The following is a 24,969-nucleotide window of genomic DNA, read 5'->3' as shown; positions in this document are numbered from 1 at the left end:
TTTCCATAATGAATGGGTGCCTGCATATGTCTCTGATAAACCTGATTACTACTTATCAAATCTGCATCACTGACAGAAACCAACAGGCTTGATAGTGAACAGCTGCATTTACAAAGGCCCTTTAGACCTACAAAGGCCTCTTTCAAATTTGCTGAGAATCCTTCCCTTGATGTTAAATGTCTCCCGTTTAGAATGCAATAGTTCCTATTTGCAGCAGCAGCAGCAAGGCCCCATAGCCATACTCTTCCTGTAACTAGAAGTTTTGGTTTGCTGCTTACGTTAGGCAGCACAGTCAGCAAATAGGAATCTCTTTCTGTTGCACAAGCTAGCAACTTTCTCATACGTACGAGATGAGGAGTTGTCATTTGGCTATCTATTGACTATCTGGAATAATTGAGTTGCTAAATCAGAAAGTGTATAAAAGTCAACTGTATCATGGCTTAAAAGCAGCATTTATTAATTGAAAATGTGTTGTAAGTAGCGTAGAGTCTATGTGATTTTGTTTTACTGAGTTGAAATACATGAACGTTCCTTGATCCTTCTGCTATTTTTGTGTGTGCGTGCAAGCACCATCACATTTCCCTGCAGGGCTGGGGTGTCAGATGGAGAGGAATTGTTATAGTGGAAGAAAAGAGAACCCTTCCTTTAGAAGATCTCCCTAGTTCAACAAAACTTTTGGAAAGAGAAAAGTACACCACAGTGTTTGCAGAACATTTATTACCATTAATTGGTGATGTGATAAGACAGTGTTCAGGTGGCTTGAAAGTTGTTCACAATCACAGCAAAGCTTACTCCAGCCTAGCATATTACAAGGGAACATAGAAATCAGGGAGATGTGTTCAGGTATGTGTCAGGATGTATAAAAGTGATGCCGCACATTTATACAGCTTCAAAAAATATAGGGCCAACCAGTGCCACTTTGCTTCAGTCAACTCTCACTTTGCTATATGAAAGGTAACTTTTAAGCTGTCATAAGACTTCCAACGACTAGACAGTGACATGAAAGGTAGGGAGCTGCTGTCAAGTCTGTAGCACTTCTAACTGGAAGGAAGCAATAGGGAAGCAAAATAAATTTGGCTTTAACAAGCACCCCAGAAGGAACATTCATGCTTTAGATAATGACTTTATGTAATACTTCGTGAAGAGAGCAACATACTGTTAGGAAGAATACCTGGTAATGAACCGTGCTATTTTATTTTGGGGCATTGAAAACATGATTGTGACCACCAAAACTTCACCTCAGGGAGTCAAATGTTTCTTGGCCTTAAAAATTATGTGCTCAAGATTAGGAAAGTCTTTGTTCCTTGTTCTATTCATTCAGAATACTTAATGAATTTTAGTAATAAGACAGCATCATTCTAAGTTAGTCCTCTAAAAGCATCTAAATTCCCTTTGTTTTAAAGTATGTTGTATCCAATATGGGTATTTGGTATATAAATTTGGTTGCTTACTTTTCAATAAACTTGCATTAATTTGATCTGTGTGATGTGTCAATTCCTTTTATTTTTTTATGTATACTGAAATGCTACTCTAGTCTTTGGTTTCATTAAACCAGGTTTCACATAATTTAAGTTTCCTTTTTTAAGTACAATAGTAGATGTATTTTGCCAAACTGTTGGATAATACATGTATATAGACATATTTTTATATAAGCACATAATTATGAGACTGACCTTTACACTTTAAAATGTCCACAAATGGTATGTTACTTTTTCTGTATCTTCCTAATTCATATTTATGTCCCTTAATTTATCATTTGATTAACCAAAGTTCCCTTTAAAAAAAAATTGGGTAGGCCTGAATGAAGCAGCTTAGCAAAACAGTAATACTGACAAGACATCATCTTACACCATTAGCTAACATGGACATGAGAGGCAGTGACCATCTACAGTGTGAAATGCCACAAGAAGTCATCAGCAAGGGAGGACAGTTATGTCAGTCCAATTTCTTCAAGAACACTACGTGGGGTTTCAGCTTCCTGTGGAGGGAAAATGTGAGACTCTGGTAAGCAGATACAGAGAGTCTTGGGAATATAAAAAGCTCACATGAAGGGCATGCTCATTTTAGAGATTAAAGAAGGCAATTCAGGAACACAGGAATAATCTACTGCTGACAGCCAGTAGTTTTCCGGTTTGTGTCTAAAATGTCAGAAGAATGGTTTTAGCACTTACTAAATACCTACTATTGACTAATGTGTTGGGCATTGCTATAACACAAACAGCAGTCAAGCCCATTGTAAACTAACTAGCAACAATGTATAAAATTACATACAGAAAAATATTATCTAAAATACTAAAATTCAAAATGTCTTCCAAATAGAAAGCTCCCTCCTCTCAAAGTTTTTAGTGGTCAGTTTTGTCACATGTTATTGAGAGAAATGTCTGCTTTAGAAAAGTTACCTCCCCACACCTCCCCTGGGCAACCACTGGCACTGCTGGAGGTGACATACGGAAAAAACACTATGGAACAAAAAGCTTTTTTGTCTTGATGGAAGAATGAATATTTGTTTTTAAATATTAAAGACAAATCAGCCGAATCTAAAAGAGATATTTAAAAAATTTCCAAACTGACCAATTTTATACACTACAAAAATAAAAAAGGACCATATAGGCCAGACGTTTGGCTATTACAAGCAACTTTAATAGATGAAAACAATGTAAGTTTGTTATCCAATAATAAACTTACTTTTGCATCCTAATTATGAGACAGCACAAAACAAGGAAAAGAAAAATTAAATTACATCAGGAATCTTTAGAATGTTAGGTTGAATGGTAGGAATCTATACAGTGTAATCTTAAGTGACTTAAACTCTGTTGTTTCCATATTTGGAAAACAAAAGTAGTAGTACTTACCTCCATGTGTTGAGACTGAGTTTAAGGCTCAATGCCTGATTTAAAGAAAGTGCTTCAACAAGTATTAGCTGACAGTTACACGACTGAAATCTAAATGAAGGGTTTAGCATTTAGTATTAAATACCATAGCCAAAAAATGTTCTTAGAATGTCTGTTAATATGCTTATCTAGTAATGAGATATGGGTGAAAATCAGCTTAAGTGGGAAAGGACACTTTTCCAAGTGGTAGTATAATCTATGAAGTACACTTGCCACCCCAATTTCACTTCAGTGGAATCAGGTTATAGATCTAAGAAAGATGGAGGATAAAAGAGAAAGGTAAACACTGCCACAAGAATATAATCACCTAAATAAGAATGTGGCAAACTGGTATTAAAAGGTTTTGTTTTTTAATGGCAAAGAGTAGGGGGGGAAAACAGGCTTGCTAAAAATTGAGGGACTGAAGGCCTATGAACCATCTGATATAAAATGTCTTTGGAACCTAATTTAACTGTAAGAAGTCATTCATTCCCCTCTGGCAATTAGGAAAATGGAGCCAATCACAAGACAAAAGTACTTATTGTTCATTTTGTTTGCTGTGGTTCTTAGCTGTTAGGAATAAATACTGGAGCATTAAAGATGAAGTATCAGTTGGTCTAGGGTTTGTGCTTGAGGAACTGGATGTGAGGTTGATAACTGCTGATGTTGAATGATGGATGTATGAATCCTTTGTATGGGATTCTCTGTGTTTGTCTAGATGTTTTCATGATAGGTTTTTTTTTTTTTTTAAGACAGTCTAACAACAGTAGCAATAGAGTCCCATCTTCCCTGCTTAAAATGTTTGGCTTATATATAACCATTAAATATACTGAGAGTGACATCTGAATCACTTAACTATTTCATACTGTGGGCTCAGTAATGGTTAAGATGGTGAATTCTATGGTTTTTTTTCCTTACAATTTAAAACATTACCTGGAAAAATGAAAATGTAAAATATTTTATCAAAAGAGGTGGAAAAGAAAATAGTCATTCCCCCGAGTGAAAGGACATGTGAATTTAACAGTGATTCCACCTAATGCCAACTCAAAGGACAACTTCATGGAGTCTTGACTTTGTTAAAGCATCACTACACTGCATTTTATACAGTTTATATGCTCAACATCTCTAGATAAAAATGCCCTATAACTATTCCCTAGAGCTGATCAGATTTCTCCAAGGTGCTCACTGCCTGTGGTCTGAAGAGAATCATGTTGCTTTTTGAACATGCATTCTTTAATAATATATGTCCTTTCTAAAGGTCTGGTTTAATTTACAGATTATATTCCTTTAAGACTGGACAAGTTCAATGTTTTTACAAAGTGTTTATAATACAAAATGTAATTTTTGCAAGTTGACACTGAAATTGTAGCTCAAAATTATTTAGGGCAACAATTAAAATAGAATGGTTGTTACCAGGGCCTGCCTTCAGTAAGAGAGAAATGGGAAGTAGTTGGCTGATGAGTTACGTAATTTCAGTTCTGCAAGCTGAAAACGTTCTGGAGAGCTGTTGTACAACAATGTGAATAGACTTAGTACTATTGTAGGCTCAGAAATTGTTATTTTTTTAAAAATCACAACTTAAAACATTACCTGGAGAAATGAAAATATAAAATGTTATTTTATCAAAAAGGATGGAGAAGAAAGAAGTCATTCACATGAGACAAAGTACATGCAATACTTTATTTCAGACATGCAGGAAAAGCTATTTGAGAATGTGCTAATTTAAAGCAAGCAGCTGTATACAGATACCCCCTCCCCCTCACAAAAGCACAACATTTTGTTACAGCTCAGCACACAGCATCCAAAACAAACAGGCATGAGACAATGCATATTTATGCAACATTAAAATCAGGTGAACAACATGTAGTGTGGGAGGATGGGAAAAATGGAAATGAAAGAGCAATGTTTTGTGCTGTTTCAGATGGTAATGGAGAGAGCTGAGCTGTCCAGCTGCCTAACACTACATTTCCTACGACATTTTACAGATCTTCTTTCAGTGGGAAACTCGTTTGGGTACCTTCTGAAGTTACTAGAGTTTTGTCTTCTGAGACAGGGATGCCCTAGGTACTATAGTAGCTCATCTTCCTCCTGCATCAGCCTCCTAGGTACTAGGATGACAGGCATGCACTACTGTTTAGTAACAGTTTACTTAGGCTTTAAACTCTCTACATAGACAAATGAGTTATCTGGTATTTTAATAGTAGAATTTGATAAATATTATTAAAGGCATATTTTTTATAAAATTAATATTAAAAGCTTTTAGTATTCCAAAATATACAACCATTGTTAACAGAGCACTGAGTGTTTAGAAGAAGGCTTAATATATTAATTAGGAAGCCATTAACTAATAAATATAAATGAATATGAGAATTTTGTATCACATAAGTAGGCTCAGTGTTACGGAGCAACAATACAAGAGACTCTGTGACATAGCTTTCTGATAGTTCTTAAAAGACTTTTGACACTGCATAAATGTGGCTTAATAAATATTGGCAATACAAAATTTCTTAAAAATTGAAATGTTTTAACCTTAGATCTTAGAGAATTATACAATTGATTTTTTTCTTATATTGCTTCAACACACTTTTATGTGATACAGTACAACATATTAACTTGTACAGACTGTAAAGTAATCTTAGTGCTAAATAAAGCTTGGTTTTCTTCAACAGTGGAAGATCAAACTACATTAAATATTGTAGTGCTCCTAATTTTGCCTGAGCTCCTAACTGTATTTTCTTTGGTAAACATTTGTGATTGTTCCCGGTCTTTCTCTTATACTCTCATAAGATTAATCACAGATGATTTACTAGTGATAACTTGTATGTGTTTAGAATATTAAAACATTCACAAGTCATATTTTGTGAAGAAGAAATCAGTAGTAGACAAAAAAACTATGTCATATCATATACAGAATAAATAGAATTAGGAATAGGCACAGAAAAATACAATCATAAAGGTACTAGCTATAAAATGCTATATATTATTTTACAGGAGAATTAGTCACCAAGTTGAGGACATTTTCTTTCATAAGTATATCAGTTCTCTATTTCCTCTGTGAAAGTCTGCATAGTCGATGAGCAGTCATTAGTACACAGGGACATTAAAATATTCATGGCGTGGCTACAAAAGAAATGCATATATTCTTACACATAGTATACAAGCTGATGGAGACACAATCAGAATGTTTAGTTCACAGTAAAATTATCTAAAGCATCAGATTTGCTTTTGTTCTTTGGTTTGTGGCTGAACACTTAAGTTCTTAATGCCCAGTTCAGATTTATCTTTTTCAAGTTCATGGTATGTAACAGTAAACAAGATGCCCTACATTCTACAGAATCCTCGAGCTCTGTACTTACTACTAATCTGAAAAGATTGCCAGTTTACATAAATGCTAATTAGTGGCAAGTTCAGCTAGAATCCCTTTTCACCAGTGTGTCACATTCATTAGGGTCCTATTACACTAAGGAGAGATCCAGAGAAAAGGCTTCCTCCCAATAAGTTAAAACTACTCATCATATGGTATTGCTAAGTACCTATCTGCTTATAAATATATCTGATAAGATGTTAGATGTTTTCACATCAAAAAGTGACAAAAATATCCCAAGGTAGGGTCTTAAATGGACCTTACAGCATCCCCGATGAATTTTAAAGTTAGAACTCTAACATATTAGGCTACAAGAGCTGCCCCTTTCCCATTTAGAATAGAGTAGAGTAATGATAAAACAAGTAAAGCAATGTTAGTAACAGTGCTTCACTTTATAGACGCTTTCGTTCTCACAGGGAAGGCTTCATCTGTAATAACATTACTGATTTACTATATTTAAGAACACTTTGTCAGTGAGTCTCACCCAATTTCAATATTCTGTATAAAAGGTAAATTATAATCTCAATTATGAATTACAGGGAAAATTTCCTAAAACCCATCAATTTAATGAAATAATAGGGCTATCCATTGGTATTGCAATTAATTTTCCAAATAATGCCAAAACACAAACAATCAACTTGACAAAATGATAATTAGAACTGAATTCATATATCCTACTACATTCTGATGCATGTCTGTACTTCCAGCACGTATTCTAGTACGCTTTCTTATACCCAATGAGACTCTTGCTGTGATACATAGTCTCTGTTTTCTGGAGAGAGAACAAGAAAAGTTTAAGTCTCAAAAAACCTTATACTTCAATACCAATTCTTTGCCTTTATGTTACAGTTTTTAAAGTTTTTGATTTCTCAAATATCATGTCATATGAAAACTAACCACAATACTTTTTATGCCCATTGAAGGAGAAAGGTGGTTTTCCCAACAGGGCTGAATAAAGTAAATTATAATAAAAGTAAAAATAGATTAAAATGCAGTCATTCCTTCCTGGAGAAAACCTACAAGGACAAAAGTTCTATATGAACAGGTTTTGAAATGTGGCCACCCCAGGCACTGCCATTGTTTTTTAACTAACAGGTTTCAGTTTGTTTGTTGTTTGTTTGTTTGTTTGTTTTTAATGACCCTTTGGTAAGCAAAAGGGTTGATGAGAATCCAAACTACTTTTTGAAAGCCAAGGGTCCACACTACTATAGTGAAACAAGAAATTAGCACCTATCAATTGTCAAGAATAGTCTTTATAGGAAGAAACCCCTCTTCACTGGAAGAGCATCCTTCAAGAAAGACACCTCTAAAATGCTCAAAAATAAATGGTGGTATATATAGTAAATGGTATCCTTTAATCCTTTTTAGGGTACTAGGAAATGTCTAGTTCAGACTGTTAACATTTGAAGAAGTTCTGCTATAAATAAGTGATTTAATGACTACTTAACATTATCGCTGGACTTTTAGGTAAAAGATTTAACTATGTAATTGACCAAGATTCTCCCCCTCTCATATGCAAAGGATATACAGTAAGTTCAACATAAACATCATTCTGGACCCTTATCAGTACATTTTCTGAGTAAAAAACAAGTACATAAGAATTAGAGGTGATAGTACAGCCCATCACAACATACAAAAGACCCTGCACAACTAGGTCTACTATCTTGAACTTCCTGTGGGCACCTTTGGAAGCAGTCACACACACATATATAACTCAGCAAACTGAATTTATGAATATTACAAATGCATTATTTCCAACCTGAAATGAGTCTTCCTTTTTGGACAATCCCTTTGCTCAGCACTTATTTATTCTTTGGTGAGTCTGTTGCCAAAACCCACACTTTGCTTGTTATTTTCTCTTTTCCCCAGTCCCCAGTGGGTCTCCTCTAGATGCCATTTTTCAAGTCCAAGAATAAGACCCTCTCAAGTTTGCTCATCTAACTCAAGAAAGATCTCCAGCTTTACTCCACTAGTGCCTTCTAACAGAGGAAACATTGCTTGCCTACAACCAGTGCTTTTGATTCTGCTCCATCCCCCTTCCAATCCAGCATATTTTAAACCCCTTTCTTTCTAATGTTCATGACTCTTTGCATGAGCTCCTTCTCGTCAGTATGCATGCTTTTTCATCTTTCTTCTGTACTAAGAATAATTCCACTCTCAAGTTACAAAAGGACTAGATGTAGTGTGGCAAATTTAAGATGTCAAAAACATCAGACAAGAATCAACTTAGCTCTCTTTTCAAAATCACTGTCTCCCTAAGTACCATAAAATTTCCTAGATATTCATTCACCATTATAAGATTATGATGTGGCTCATAAGTAAAACTAACCAGAAAGCTGAAATACTCCAAAACTAGCAATTGTATTAGCTTAAGTACTGTTAAACTGAGAGATACTTAAATAACCTAATGGTGGTACATATCCAAGACTGAATGGCTACTCTCCTGATTCTAGTTCAATGTGATACGAGAAAAAATTATATTTAATGAAGAGCAAATATAAGAAAGTGTGATTTCAAGTTTATTACCTTACTTCACTTGTTTTAAAAGGAGTTTCTTTCCATACTCCTTGTATTATAAAATAGTGTATTTTGTACCTTATTTTAAAGCCAAAAGGCCTCACAATATACAAAACCACTAAGATCTATTTTGAGCAATGAATTTTAAAAATAGGAGGATTAAAAACAGTTTATAAGGCACCTTTAAGATGACAGGGCTCATGGTGTAGTCCATCTGTAACAACACAATGTTACATTGTGTTATACATTCAGACTGCAGCATTCTTCCACCAAAAAAATTTATAATATAAAATAAATATTTTAAAACTTTCTTGATTTTCTTATCTGAAAAATGGAGGGAGAAGCTATCTCATAGTCAATATTCTGCTTCTTGATCATTTGTAATTTCATATATCTTGAGTATCTTTCCATATCATTACATGGAAATTTAGTCTTTTGTATTTCACAGTTAGATTAGCAATGGCAGGTATGACTACTATAATTCTCTTCAATTGTTTCCCACTGATACACATTTGGGTAGATTCCAATGGCTTAATATCATGCTGAGACTATGTCTTGGTGCATATACATACATATGCATGGTATATATACATATATATTTATATATATATACATATATATATATTTCTTAGTTGGATAAAATACTTGGATGTATATGTAATGGGACAACAGGTATAGTACATGTTTCATCATGAAACAGACACCACAAAAACCAATCCTTAATGGAATACAACGTTAAGTGTTTACAAGCAGTAACAAGAATGTCTCTGATTGTTGTAAGACAATAGTTAAAAGGGTTAGTTGGTGTTTTAATTTGTATTCCCTTTGGAAAGACGTTTTTTTGCTCATCCCTGACTTAGTCATGCCCTCTGCTCTTTCATACTGGGCTACTCATCTATTTCTGTTATTATTTCCTTAAAAAGAACGAGTTGAGTAATTTTTTAATTATGTCTTACAAATGCTACTTTAAACCTGTTAATTATAAGATACTAAGGACAAATTACTTTCTCTGGCATCTAATTATACTTTTAAAATAAAAAAATAAAACAACAGAAAAATTAGCTTAGATTAAAGAAATATTTAAGCTTATTCTAGTGTAGGTGAATTTGCCCTGAAATTCTCTAAATTTAGCCAGTTTTCTAAACAAACGATTCCTTAGAATCAGAAATTCAAACAAACTCTTCAAGTCTGATAGGATGAGGAAGAACAAAAAATCTGTAACAAAAGAAAGTCTGACTGGAAAGTCTGGTCACTTTAGTCTTCCTTGGAATGATCCCATCCTAAAGTGGATGAGAAAATCACCAACTAATTCAATAGTGTTCTGCCTGCCTGCAGGGTAGATTCAATCTTGTTTCCACATAAAAACTCAATTACCTTAATAGAAGTGAACAGATCTAGTTGTTGCTGAGGAAATTAGATCATTCCATGACATCCCATAAGCTTTGCTGTGGGTTAGGTTCTAAAGGCAACCATACATTATTGCCCCAGTTGCTAGTTATCGGGCAAAGGTAATTTGTATGAATCACAGGGGTGATTTTTTTATAGTCACTTATGTGTTAACATGTTCTTCTTTTCATAATTTTAAAGTTTTTGCACTTCTTAGTATTTCTAATTTTCAGCCATCATTTATACTGAATATTACATATACTACTATATTATAATACTACGTATTAAAAAGATGTAACATTTCATAAAAGAAAAATGAAATTTTTAGCTCAAAGTGTTAAATTAAGTCAGGGTTTCTCAACTTGGATACAAGTGACTTTAGGGGCTGGCTAATTCTTTGGTAGGTGTGTCCTGTGCAGAATAGGATATTTAACAGTGTCCTTGGTCTCTACCTAGGAGATGCTATGCACTGCTTTGGCTCTGCTTGGTGGGCAAGATTATATTCAAGTATGTTGGCTTGTATTTACTAATTTTTCTACTATGGAAATTAAATTTTTTAAAGTAACAGGAAACAAAACAAATTATAATGTCAGTAGGGGAATAACTCAAATCTAAAATTTTTCAGCAAGTACTGTTTAATGAAAAAAAATCACCACTGACCACTCACAATATGCTCTTAGTAGGTCCTAACTCTAGGATCATGAAATCAATTATGAAGGTTAAGATTGACATTAAAAAAGGAAAAAATAGAATAGAAGACAAAATTTGAGAGAGCAAAGCAAGTAATGAGAATATTATTCAATAATTTTTGTACTTTGTACAAAAACAGTAATATAAATGCATTAATATAAAACTGCATTACTATGGGTTCTCGTAAAAAATTGTTTCAAGATTAAATTTATAATTGACTATTTAAATCATTCCAATTTTTAATCATTACAAAAACCCAAGTGAAGCTAGAGATATAGGACTATGATGAAGGGTTTGCCTAGGGTAGACTCTACCCTGAGTTCTGGCCCAAGGTGCTGCAAAAACAAACAAGAAACAAAGAGCTAACCAGTACCCCCAGAGCTCCTGTCTCTAGCTGCATATGTAGCAGAAGATGGCCTAGTCGGCCATCACTGGAAAGAGAGGCCCCTTGGTATCGCAAACTTTATATGCCCCAGTACAGGGGAATGCCAGGGCCAAGAAATGGGAGTGGGTGGGTAGGGGAGCAGGGCGGGGGGGGGTTATAGGGAACTTTCGGGATAGCATTTGAAATGTAAATAAAGAAAATATCTAATAAAAATAATAATAATAAAAAAGAAACAAAGAGCTCACAGTAGCTAGCCACTATGAGTTAGAAAAGAAACAAAGGGGGGTGGGTGGCTACAAAATTCCAAAGGATAAACAAAAAGGAAGAGGAGGAGGAGGAAGAGGAAGCTGACTAAAACTATATAGAACAAAATGATTACAATTTGAACAGCAGACACCAGTGACACTAGTCATAGTATATGGTACTAAAAATAAAGCTAAAGGATAGAGATCTATTCTGCCTTGTATATCTGCCTGCTTCTGGATTGTCTATTTCAAGTATCAATCAAATCTCATTTCTCCATATCTGTGCTAGCAGATCCCAAACTACATTTAAAGTACTCTTGCATTAGTAACTATAGCCTTAACTTTTAACCCAGTTAAAGAAAGAGGTTTAGGCTTCAAAGTTATAACATGAAAGAGTGGTACTTACAAAAGAGTTTTAGGGGGTTTATCTTATAAAAGGAAATAAAGCAAAAGTTTTATAATAAAATGTTTTGCTGTTAAATGACAATTTTATATATTTGAAAGGATATGTGCTTTTTAAACAATTTAAGATATTCTTGAATCTCACTAGCGTGCCTAAATATTCTTAAGTAGCAAGGCTTAATTTTTTTGAAAAATTTAAATCTTCACATTATAAGATACTTTAAGAAATATTTATTTGCTTAACGTTATTATAAAAGCCTCAATTTGTTTTTTACAGAAATCATCCTTTCTCTCAAGATTCTTACCTTTCCATTTTTATGCAGTCCCACAGATTAATGATTACTTTTACAAAGACATAGCAAACTATTTAAGATATTTTTCATGCAGGCCTCAGCACTAAAACAAATCAACTTGAGCAGCAGTAATTCTCCATAGACTATCATGTTCTAGATGAGACAAATATCTACGAGTCCCATGACCCTATTCATAAACTGGATCATCTTCAAGTAGAAGCAAATTCATGAGTACAGTGCTTGCTTTTGGCACCTCACCTTTTTCCATTCCATGGATTACTTTAGTGAGAAGCAATACCAACAGCAAACAAAGCTCAAAAAAAAAAAAATCCCCACGAATTTCAAAGTGATGCTGTTAGTATAAGAAAGAAAGGTCGGCACATCTCAAAGCGCTGATCAACATCATCATGCATGTACCGCTAAGGTTATATTAAGCCTGATGCCTAATATTTAACTATTTGATCTTCACAGATCAAGCAAGGACTTGAAATCATCTCACGTGCAACAGTCTCTGCATAGTGCCATTTTATTCATGCCACAAAAATGGTAAATTTAGTAGTTACCAATAAATAAGTTGGGGATCAAAGGAACTAAAGTCTTAGACTGTTCTTTATCATAAGATATCCTCAGACAAACCTCCCCATTCTTCATTCTGGCTCTATAAAATTAAGGAGCAGAGAAAAGCTGGTAAGTGCCTGACTTCACAGGAAAAAATAACCATACTATTATTTCCTTATGTTCAATTGCATCATTAGCCCTCACATGACCACCCCCAAACTAGGTATGTGGGGAGGGAAATATGCTAAGCATTGTAAAGAATATAACTTTATTAATCCATCATGTCATATGTCCATATAAAAATCAACTTTAGTACCAGTGGCATGTTAAGGTGACATGTTTAGAATTCCAACAGTCAAGTAGTAACAAATTGAATAACAGGCCAATTTCTGGGATTTCCCTTCGAAAGGTAATTATGAATTCATGCAACCAAAAGCTAGAAATACAGAGTTGGTTGCAAATGCCAAATATGACAAAATATACTATTAAATCACAATGTTTGCTAATATTTTGGCAGTTATTATTCAGATATACATTCTTTTTGTTCTGTAGCATGATAACAAGAAAATCTACTTTAGCCACTGCATATCTGCCCACAAGATGAAAGACTACCTAAATTACATATTTATATAAATTGTGCAAAGTAAAATTTTAATAAATTTTCTGAATAGAAATTTTAAAAATATCTAAAATCAAAACTATTTTAATTTATATATATATTCTTCAGCCAACAGATGAAGTTCATTGTCAATTCAAAATCATCTTCAGCGCTTAAAATAGTCCAAATAAAGATTTTGACACTAAATAGAAAAGTCAAAATAAATGAAAAATTACATTAAAATCAGGTTTTTAGTACTTTCACTGCAAAGTTTAGGATGAATTTAGCTACAATAGCATCCTTAGACAATTTTAGAAACAAAATCACTTCAGGATATTGTCAAAGTGACTAATATATCTCAAATTATAAGACCTACAAAGCTATTATATTCTAGGCATTTTGGTAAATCTAACAAGAAGAGACTTTTGAAAATACTGTCTATAAATCTCCATATCCATGAAAAGTTCTAACTACTGGTAACAACAACAGTGACTGTCCTCAGGCCTAAGAAGTGGTAAATAGCACATACTGCTTTAAGAATGCTTTGAACCCTCACAAGGGAAATGCACACTATCAAGTAAACACAATGGCCTTGTCCTAGTGTAAATGGCTCCTAGCATGGAGCCATTTTCTAGTAGCATTTACAAAGTAACCCAGGATCAAGGAGATCCCAGTGCCCTAAGCATTACTCTCTGGGAACATCATTAAAAGCAAATACTGAACTCTTAACAGCTTTAAAAATGTCTTGAAAACAACAAAAAATTCACCAGAAAATAATGAAAAAACTTAGAAGAAATAAGTTCTGTGAGAGATTATAGTTCTATAATAATTAAACAGTAAGACAAGACACAAATATGAAGAATTTTCAATTCCCAATCTTGGGGCCTAACTTTTGGTTAGTTTTATTTTTGGCAGGGCCTCAGGTTACCCTGAGGTTTCCCTCAAAACTTCCTTTGTAGCCCAGACCTTTAACTCCTGATTCTTCGGTCTCCACTTCCCAAGTGCTAATATTCAGGCATACACCACCATATCTTGGTTTATGCTGAGCTAGGGACTGAACTCAGGGCTTCATGAAAGGTAAGCAAACATTCGACACCCCTAACTTAACCTCATCATTTTTGTTTGTTTTCTCTTAAGTTTGATAGTAAACAACAAAAGGAGATGCTAACTTTAAAACCAATTTTATAACAGTAGACTATAGTCTTAAAGTCAGCATACCTGATGTTAGAATTACAAACCTCCGAAATGGCATGTTTGTAATCAATAATCCACCATGGCAAACTGTGCACACAAGGAAAACGGTCTGTGTTCATTTGACTACCAAACAGCAGATGGTGTGAAGGCCGCCACTGAAATACTACAGTTTTGTACTCACCAACCTATTTTCTGACAACCACTACGTTAAACACACAGTCTGTAGTCTCACATTTAGCAGTTGTAGATAGAGTCTGGGTGATATCAAGAAAACTTTAAGCAGGCCCTACAGCTGATACAGAGGATTGACTAGGAGTACCCTCCACTACAAATACCAAAAGTAAAGAAATTATAATGGAAAATTAAGTTAGTCTTCTTCTCTTAGTTATTCCTTTAAAGGTAGCAATTTCAGAAATACTAGAAAACACTGAATTTAAAGTCTATTTTACTAATTAAAAATTAATATGTAATAGATAAGAAAGGGTTAAATAAATGAGAAATACAAATCTACTTTTAATACTTCTAGTAAATGAACCCATAGGACACAAATATTTATGTCTCATATATATATATATCTCATATATATATATATATCTCATATATATATATATATATATATATATATGCCTTAATGAAAACACCCTATATTTTCTTTAGTAACACATTTTCATGCTAAACTCTCTATATTTTAATAGCCACCATAAGCTCTAAACCATAATTTAACTTGGTATCTCAGCATCAAACACATGATTAGCTCAGGATGGTGAAGGCAATTAGAAAGGAAAGGGGTTGCTATGGTTCTGGGATATGGAAGTTAAGACAAGAATATAACAGTTTTGACAGAATATGGTTAGTTATTTCAAAAGAACAAAGAAGTACTAATTCATTTTAAGTTAATTTTGTTAACACAAAGCCAGAGGGTTCTCTAAAAAGTTTAATTAGAAAACACGAACAATTGCTTGACTACATTTCCTCTTAATGGACATGAGGTGCAAGCATGAACCAATTTGGAAAGGAAATGCCATAATCTCACAGTCAACTCCTAATTATCCAAACTAATGAAAAAGGTGGAGGGGCTTTAAGTAATTCAAAACAAAGGATGACAAGTTCTTAAATGATGGTTACTTTTGGCCAATTGTTTCCCCCTTTTAATATATGCATTTATTTCTCTATTGATTCATTTATTTATTTGAATTAAAGCTGTCTTTCCTCTAAGCCTGATGGGGAGGCCCATCTCCCCAGAGAACCACCCATTCATAGATAACTGAGTTGATGTGACTGACACATGAACACTCCATACAAAGCATGCTTTGAGGTCACTGCTAAAACTCGAAGGAATGATGACTGAGATTTCCCTAGCAAAGCGAAACATGCTAGTTCCTTTTCAGGAGCCTAAGTAGCTTACCTCCTGCAGGAGATCGGCCTGCTCAATTGCTTTAAGGACATTTTTCTTGGATGTTTCCTGAACTTCTCCTCCCAAGAGAAATTCATCCAAAATAAAATAGGCCTTCTCAAAATTAAAGATGATATCAAGTTCACATACCTGAAAAGCAACAACAAAAGAAATAAGCAGACAAAAACAAGGCCTGATAAAACTTAAGCCAAAGATGCTTATTCACTACTGGGCAGTGAAGAAAATCTCATCAGACTGAATTGATCTTAATTCTTTTCCAAATGGAAATCTTGCTGATTAAGCACCATTGATTTAAGTAAGCTTAATTGTCAAATCTCAAGCACTTGACAGCACAATGCCTACAAGATCTAGCTCTGCACACTCCCTATGTAGTCAACTTAATAATTTTCCACTCATTAAAACTGATCTTTAAATACACAGTTTTTGAGTAATGTGATTAAGCTGCTAACAATTCTGAATGACTTACTTTACTCTTCCAGAATGTTAATGTCAGTAATAGAATTCTTCTATTTCACACGTGTGTGCGTGTGTGGGTGCATGTATGTGTGTGCATGTGTACACTGGTGTACAAATGGCTGTTGTTCCTCAGGAGCCATCTACCTGGATTTTAGAGACAAGGTCTCTCACTGGGACCTAGGCCTCACTGACTAGGATAGGGCTGGCTGATCAGTGAGCTCCAAAGATCCATCTGTCAACACCACCCTGGGAATTAGAAGCAAAAGCCAGGGGCCAGACAGATGGTTCATCATTTAAAAAGACTGTCTGCACTTGCAAATGACCAAGGTTCATTTCCTAGCACCTACATTATAGCTCATCACCATCTGTATCTTTACTTCCAGGGGATTTGACATCTTCTTTTGGCTTTTGTGGACACCAGTGTACAATTGATGCACAGATGTCTATGTAGGCAAAACACCCATACATAACAAAATTTAAAAAGCAGCAGCAGCAGCAGCCAGCACTGGCTTTTTATGTGCATACTTGGGATTGAATTCAGGTTCTCATACTTGAGTAGCAAGCACATCACCAACTGAGTTATCTTTCCAGCATCCCTATTTTACTATTTTAAAACTTATTCTCATCATTACAATTAAATGAGTACATCTGTGGGGCCAGAGATTCTGAAAAGTTGACTAGAAACACTGACAACAAGAAGAGCCAGCCCTGTCCTCTCCTTAAGTTAGAATCCTCAAATAATAAGCCTGTAAGAGACAGGATAAAAAAAAAAAACCCTAAAACTACTACTCACACTGCCAAAATACTTGTCAAGTAATTCCACGTAACGATGGATTATTTCCAGGGTAATCAGTTCATTGTCCTGATCCTCAATAGCACAGCAAAAATATAGACTGGCATATCTGTAATGAGACAGAATTACAGAAAAATGTTACCCCTATAATCATGTTATCTAAATATATTTTCATGCCCTGTTGTCAAGTCCTCATGCTTATTATAATCATGTTTATTCTTCTTTTAAAACAAATTCTTTTTCTCCTAGATTACAAAAGTAATCAATGTGCAAGAGAAATTTTGGAAAACACAGGCAAAAAGAAAAAGAGAAAAATAATTCATCATGTCTCTTAGAAGGAGTAATTGCTCTTGCTCTTCTTTCTTTCAGATTGCTTTCTACACATTTGAAAAATATAATTGAGCCAGTTTTCTTAAGTTTACTTAATTAGAACAAAATATACAGTGTGATTGATTCACGCTACAAGCAAATGGGAGAAAACAAGCTGTCAATTTATCCCAACTGAAGAGCTTATTGAAGATCTTGTCAATGTTTTAGAACATGTTATTGAAGGACAATGTATACACAGAAATCTCTAATCTGTAAGCCTGTGGTCTCTCAAAGTACATCTACCTTTCAGTGTGTTCCCTTGTCCAGAGTAAGAGAAGTCAGGAAAGACAAAACAGGGCACCATCTCTAACTTGAGCAAAACACTTGCTCTTGCTCCCATCCTAACCTTGTTTTGTTTATTTAGAAAAGCAAGGGCTATTCCGACTCTCCATCCTCCCTAATCCATGCCAGCATCTGGAGAGCCTGGCACAAACTTCATAGGGTATTGGTTCTCCCCCTTACTAAATGCTCCATATTTTAAGACTGCTCCTCATGTTGTGGAGACCCCCCCAATCATAAAATTATTTTCATTGCTACTTCAAAACCATACTTTTGTTACTGTTATGAGCTATAATGTAAATATTTTTAGAGATGGGGGTTTGCCAAAGGGGTTGTGACCCACAGGTTGAGAATCACCGATATAGGGGATTCTTTGAATTATGAAAACTAAAGATGAAATGATATAAAAATGACAGACCAAAAGGCTGATACAATTGTTTCTATGAACAGAATAACAAATAATTCTTTTGCAGAGATTATTAATAGTAAATTTGGAATAAGATTATTTTCAAACTTGTCCCATGCTATTGTTAGGCATCTGGTATGGAAACTCTCTCCTCGTTTCTTGATCTACATACTGCCTCTTTCTTTACAAATAAAAAAAAATATTTAAGCAACAAAACATCTGAAGGTCCTAAATTATACCAGCCATGCATTTAAAAATAAGCAGGACTGATTGTCTAGGCACCAACCTAAAACACTGTAAGAAGAAAACTACCCAACAGCAGTTAATTTTTTTTTCAGTCATACTAGAGATCCAAGCAGGGTTTCCTATGCTATTCAGTGGCAACTTCAATCCTCCAAATGCTTCCTTCACTGAGACTGGGGGAGAAAAAGCCACCTTGAAGAAGTATTCCTTATTAGCATGATAAGAACACCTCTTCAGAAGAAGCAAGTAGAGTAGCAAGCTCCAGGAAGAGCCTCACCATCAGTGAGACAATAAATGTTAGCCAAGGCTTTTGCATACTTTACATCTTAATCTTCACAACAGCCTTACTAAGATATCATTACTATTTGCATTTATAGGAGACCCAGGCTTGAGTAACGGGCTCAGAACAGAAATTTGACCCTGGAGCCCAAGTTTTCTATTAAAAACCACAGCTGCAAACTGTATTAAAATAATCCTGCACCTGGTTAAAATTAAAATATGCTCAACGCAATATATTAAGAGCTTTGAAGAAGGGAAAGAGATTAAAAAAAAAAAAGATTTAGTAAAAGATTACTAGGAGAACCTGGAGAATACTCCCTATTTTTAGGGCCAAATGGTGCTTTAAAACTCACTAATGGGCTCATTTTGTTCTCTAAGTACATATTTGTAAGTCTAAATCTGAAGTAAAATTAATAATAGACTAGTAAGGAGAGAGGTATGGTTAGTTATTTTTAGCACCATGGATTAGGGCTTACTCTAATTACTGGCACTCAGAACATCTGAAAGTGCCTATTCTTATATTCAAAACACATGACTTCTCCGCAGTCAGCTAAATATCAGCTGACTGTGCGTGAATGTAGCTAAACAATTCTCAACACCCACTGGTATGTTGGTAACATTTCTTTTGTTAGTAAAGAAAATTATTAAGTATCCTTCAACAAATTCTCAAGCTAGTAACATGGGGATGCATTTTAACATTAATTTTAAAAGACCAAAATTCAATTGCCTTTCCTCTGAAATGCTGCACAAACTCGGCATATAGTGTCCTGTCTCTAAGTGAGCTTCAGGGGCACTTACTTAAAAGATGGACAAAAAGGCAAAACCCAGCCTAGTCAAAGTCAAAATACTAGACAATGGCACATGGGGACACAACCCAAGTCCTCAGATTTTCAACGATATTACCCAAATAATTCTATTGCAGAGATTATTAATAGTAAGTATACTAGCCAGTGCTTCCTCTCACAAGGGAAAACATGTATGGCAAATGCTCAGGGAACAACGGCGGCATAACAAACATGCTAAGAGGAACAGTTCAAGTGCTAGGGCACAATTTCTTAGACGCTCAGTAGAAAGTCTCTGGCTTAAAAGGTCTTCCAGTCGGAACAGGGAAAACACATCACCTGATAATAACAAAGTACACACAGTTAAGTGGCTAGCAGATGAGGGTTTCAGGATGATCTGGATAAAGAAAAGCATTATACATTTTGTCTTCAGTATACAAAACATCTCAATAAAAGTCCAAATTAGGTTTGAAAAAAATCTTTGATCTAATTATCAGATCAGGTTGGAGTTCTTTTTGAAATTCTGAAAAAGGTAGGGAGATGGACAGATGGACAGGGACGGGCTGCGTGGCAGCTGTCTGTGCACCCCAACCGCTCTTTCCTTTCCCCTCCGAATGGCCTATTCATGGGCTTGTTCTCTTGTTAGAATTTTCCTCCTCCACACGGGGGACTCCTTTCACTATCTACAATAAGCTTAAACTTCTCACACCTTTTATAAACCCTGTCCAGGAATCCAGAATTCATGTCTATGGGTAGTTACAACCTCTTCTGGCCTTGGCAAAGCTCTCCTAAATACTCTCTATACATGCTGTTTTGATTTCTCCACCTCTCCACCTTTGCCTCATTATATCAAAAGTTCTGTCTCTACTCCACTGAAAATGTTCTGGCAACAGTCAATGCATGAAACGCTCACCGTAAGACTCCAAGAGTTCTCACTCTTAGTGAACTTCATGTAAACCTGGCATTAGTGTTCTTACTCTCCAATGGCTCTGCCTCCCTCCATGACTTTACTGACCTGACATACTCGGTGGCTTCTTTATCCCTTCCACCTGCTGATTATCTGCTATGTTATGTCTAACTTTCACCCTCAAGTTCCATGTCTATTCCCACCACATCCCATCAGAGAGCCAAGGGAACAATAAAAGGCCACATGGTGACTCCACTTCCTTTCCTAGGTAACAAACAGCTCTCTCAGAGGTCTTTCTGGCCTCTCAGCTCAGGAACCAATTATCATGCAGTCCCCTACTGATCCTGCAGGTGCCAGTCTCAGCCCACTCCTCAGCCATTGTTTTACTGCAATCTTTGCAGAAAATGCAAATCTGATCTCTATGTCTTTCCACACCTATTTAAAACTATTGCCTCCACATTTAAGACTTAGATTGTAGTCCAAAGCCCATCACTAGTATATGACCTTGGGCCAAGTCACCACTCACAAATTCTCATCTTTTATAAATTGAAATTTGAACAATAAACTATGTTTTTCAAATCCAGTACCTGTCTCTTGTGCAGAGAGCAGAGACCAACTGAGCCAGAGTACAAGGTTCCTTTTTCTGATTCCACAAAAGCAATTCTATTTCTATTTGCTTTATTCAAGATTCTAACCCTGGGCAAAAAGATTGTAAGTGTGTTCTTAAGGCATCTTCCAGTTCTCAAATGCTATGTATGATCTTTCTCAACAAATACTAAACCAAACATAGGATACAAAAATCACCCAACCTGATGAAATTCACTATGAAAGAAAGAGAAGGCTAATGGTCTCAATGTCCTATTAATCTCTGTTTTCCCCTGCCACCTCTTCCATAAAACCCATCCATATTTGAAATATAGTGATAGAAAATTAGACTTCTCTCCACCATCATTGAATTCCATTCTGTTCTCTGAGCACTCCCCATACAAGACAATGTTTTATATGAAGACATGCTTTTATGTTGAATTCAGTAAATTATTCAAAGGGGACCAGAAATGGGGAAGAAATAAGGAAATGTTCCCTCAAAAAATTCTATAAAAGAAGAAATTATATTTCTTTTAAGCTGCTTAGAAAACTTTTGGTTACCAACAAAATAAAGATATGTACCATTAAAGAAAAAACTGTGTAAAAAGCTATTTTTTTTACAAGTTATTTCGAAACATCACTTTAAAAAAAATCTATCCTTGGTAAAATTATCATATCTAAACATAACTCCTTCACAGCAAAAAGTCCATTTTAAATTAATAAATGCTACTAGGAAAGACATTCTGTATATACACAAAATATTTAAACATCTGTATACTGAGATGGTCTATGTGTCCAGGATCTTTATGAATAAGATTAATTCTAAAAGTCAGAAAAGAAATACCAAATATCAGTAATTATTTTATAGATTTGTTATAACAAGGAATTATTACACTGTTATCTATGCATGCCTGAATTTAGCGAAGTACTTAAAAATTTAAAATACCCTATTTACCCCAGTAATGAATTTACTAAATTTTTCTAAAATGGTGATTAAGCAGAAATAATTGTCTGTCTTTTTTATATAATTAATTAATTTAAAAATGATTCCCTGCTGCTATTGCTTCAGCCTAAGGCAAGCAATCAAAATAGCAGTTACTTATTTTTAAATGGAAAGTTTTCCTTTAAATTTATTTCATTTAATATTTATTAATCTTTGTTTATTGACATAAAAGTCTGCAATTTCCTCATTAGAAATAACCCTAATATTTGACAGTATTTCACCTTTCTGATAAAAAAAAAACAAACAAAAATACCTTTTATAAACAATCTTCAGATCTCTCCACTCAAGGAAGCTGCACATCTTGGGTTTCCGTGCTAAAACGGTTTGAACAAGTTCTCTTGTGATCTTCTTCTTTTCTTTGTCTGACAGTGGGACATACCATTTCTGCAGTCGAAGCTTTCCCTGGCGACTAAAAAGCAACATAAACTGCATCTGTTAAAATAAGTAAAATCAAAATTACATACAATTACCTAGGATCAACAGTCAAGATCACATGATGTTTCAGAGCTGCTTTGGGGGGTACAGTAAACACCCTGACACATGATCAATAAGCCATCAACATTTCTAAGCAGGTTATAATAGCAGGAAATTCTATTGGAAAGATCTTACTATATGTAGGTAAGTGTGGAAGAGTGTGTGGAAATCAGAACAGGTGGTAAGCTGGAGTGAAAATTTTGAAGAACAAAAAACTCTGATAATTTCAAGAAACAATTTTCTACCTGTTCCACACTCCACCACTCTATGTGCATTAAAGGCAAATGCAGACATCAGGTAGTTGATTTAGGTACATTTCTAGGAAAGAGGAGACCTACTATTTTTCACCCTGAGGCTATTCTAGTTCCAGGCTGAATTTCTTGCAGAAAAACTGCTTATCATTTAAAGCATTCCCTTCAATTTATGCTAGCATATTTTAAGCAAAAACACAATATTAATCAAAAAGATCTCACAAACAACACATTTTAAAGACAAAAGCCCGATTTTTATGTTTGCATTTCATAAAATCCAACACAAACAAGCACTCAAGAACTGAGTTAATGTATGTAAAAGAAAATACACGCTTAAAAAGCTTTACTCAAAGTTACTCATATTGAGACACAGGTTATTTAATCTAAAACAACAAATTTTTGGGACAGTGCACAGAATACTTCTTTAAAAAAAAAACCACATTTGAATGTTATGCTGGATTTGAGTATGTTTTATACCGAAGCTAATTTGCATAGATTTACTTAGTATTTGCATGTCTGTTGGTCAGTCTATATTTTCTAAGGCATGTATTTTATAATTCAACTGGTAAAACCGAGCTGTATTGTAAAGCTAATTTGAAGGTAAAAATTGGATAGGTGTTTTGTTTTAACCTTTTTAAGTTCCTTTAACAGTGACAGTGCAAGTAAGATCCACCCAAGGGCGATTCTTAATATTCACCACACAACCTTAAATTTGAACACCCGGAGGAGGAATTTACGTAACTAATATAAAATCAAATTGGCTCTAGACAGGAAATCCACCTCGCAATATCCCAAAAAGGCATCAAGAAAACATCCGATATTTATGGCGTAGCCATTTAACTTTAATAAAGTTAAAATTGGCTATTACCCCACACAACACTATATAATTCATTGAGAGCAAAGTGTAAGTCCTGAAGACAGCGGCATTGAAAAGAACGGCATCGAAAGAACTGGACATTGAACGCAAACCGTTATCAGAACTTGGGGAAGGGACCGATCGGTTTTCTTAAATCTTGACCAGGAGAGACGGTTTGCTAATGACTGGAGAGTGCTCTAGGCTATCTGTAGCGGGGTCCAGTATCCGCCCTACCACTTTGGAGGACGAAGAAACCAAACATTTTCCTCAAAACAAATGATGTGCTAACATGGGACGAAACCCCGCGGCACAAGTATTCCTTTTCCCTCGCTTTGATTTTGCCGCAAATCCCGGGACAACAATTTCTCCAGATTGGTATTAAAACCAAACCAAACCAAAACAAAACAAAAAAACCAACAATGAGCTCAGCCTTGGAGTGGGCTCTGGTCCAGCATCCCTGGGGTCCCGCAGTCTCGGACGCCTCCCCTCCTCCCGGGACTACACTCCATCAGTACCCAAAGCTGGGCGAGGTGACCGGCAAGGAGTGGAGCGGAGACAATGGCATCCGCTGGCCCGCCAGGGGCGCCAAGTCCTCGGTCGCCGTCACCCCGGCCCCTCCCCAAAACGCCCCGTCAAACTTGAGGCGATCAGGGAACCACAGGTGCCGCGGGGTCCCCGCGGAACCTAGGACCGGTTCCCCTGCATCACCGGCGCGCTGCCGAGTGGAGAGCGGAGCGCTACCGCCGGCAGAAGTGAGTTTCGGGGCGCGGCGCCCCGGGAGGACCCGGGGTGGGGTCGTCGGGGCGCTCACGGGGCGGCGGGGGGCGCGTCCCAGCCATCGCTCCCTTTTTCCATCCCTGCCAGCTCAGCGGACTCCTTCAGCACTTACGGCGGCGGCGGGCCGCGGACGCGGCGGAGCTGGGCTGGCCGCAGAGACTGAGGCGCCGGCAGCTGCTGAGGGGAAGCCCCCGTCGCCGTGCTGTGGAAGGGAAGCCGTGGTGCCGCGGGGAGGGGACCCGTCTGGTGGAGGGCAGGCTTAGGCTGCGAGGGTAGGGCGAGCCAACAGATCCCGCCCTGGAGGCTGGACGGAGGAGGAGCCCGGGCTGCGGCGAGCGGAGAGGCGGACCGGAGGCCGCGCGCCAAGCTGCCGAGGGGGCGCCAACCGCCTCTAGAGTGAGCGCAGTTGCCGGCAAGAACGAGAAGCCGATTGGTCAAATGACCGCAGGGTAGGCGTGGCGAGGGCCGGAAGTCTGGCCACGTGACCCGGAAGCGGCTTAGGCTGTGGCCAGCGCGCTTGCGTACTTTGGGCTGTGCTGCCGGGACGCGGCGCGCGCGGCTGTCCTGGCTCCTTCGGTGGCAGGGTGATGGGG

General features: G+C 36.3%; 1 protein-coding gene across 4 annotated transcripts; it reads right to left on the bottom strand.

The window, feature by feature from the left end:
* Window positions 1-432: 432 nt before the first annotated feature.
* On the bottom strand, window positions 433-24,745 carry Ap1s2 (adaptor related protein complex 1 subunit sigma 2). Of its 4 annotated transcripts, none has more exons than XM_021153258.2 (6): window positions 24,489-24,745; window positions 22,272-22,450; window positions 17,166-17,274; window positions 15,908-16,045; window positions 2,686-2,694; window positions 433-1,978 (listed from the first exon to the last, which is right to left on the bottom strand). In XM_021153258.2, exons 2-6 carry the CDS (start codon window positions 22,448-22,450, stop codon window positions 1,931-1,933), a joined length of 483 nt encoding a protein of 160 aa, XP_021008917.1. In that variant the 5' UTR covers window positions 24,489-24,745; the 3' UTR covers window positions 433-1,930. The 4 variants fall into 4 exon arrangements, 3 of the variants coding, with proteins under 3 accessions (XP_021008917.1, XP_021008918.1, XP_021008919.1); XR_003835693.1 differs by lacking the exon at window positions 2,686-2,694 and adding an exon at window positions 12,716-12,810 and having other exon boundaries at window positions 705-1,978; window positions 24,489-24,674; XM_021153259.1 differs by lacking the exon at window positions 2,686-2,694 and having other exon boundaries at window positions 1,514-1,978.
* Between the last annotated feature and the right edge of the window lie 224 nt (window positions 24,746-24,969).

The sequence above is a fragment of the Mus caroli genome, chromosome X (genome assembly GCF_900094665.2).
Source record: "Mus caroli chromosome X, CAROLI_EIJ_v1.1, whole genome shotgun sequence".
In the NCBI taxonomy this organism is placed as follows: domain Eukaryota; kingdom Metazoa; phylum Chordata; class Mammalia; order Rodentia; family Muridae; genus Mus; species Mus caroli.
The sequence above is the reverse complement of the archived record's forward strand: the minus strand, read 5'-3'. Positions and strand labels throughout refer to the sequence as shown.

Bases quoted from the DNA above. Each gene is read 5' to 3' on its own strand.
- Ap1s2 (XM_021153258.2), bottom strand. From the start codon at position 22,450: ATGCAGTTTATGTTGCTTTTTAGTCGCCAGGGAAAGCTTCGACTGCAG. The intron at 17,275-22,271 runs GTATTTTTGTTT...GTCTCATTACAG, and splicing joins CTGAAGATTGTTTATAAAAG to ATATGCCAGTCTATATTTTT. The intron at 16,046-17,165 runs GTGAGTAGTAGT...GTTGCTTTTCAG, and splicing joins TTGACAAGTATTTTGGCAGT to GTATGTGAACTTGATATCAT.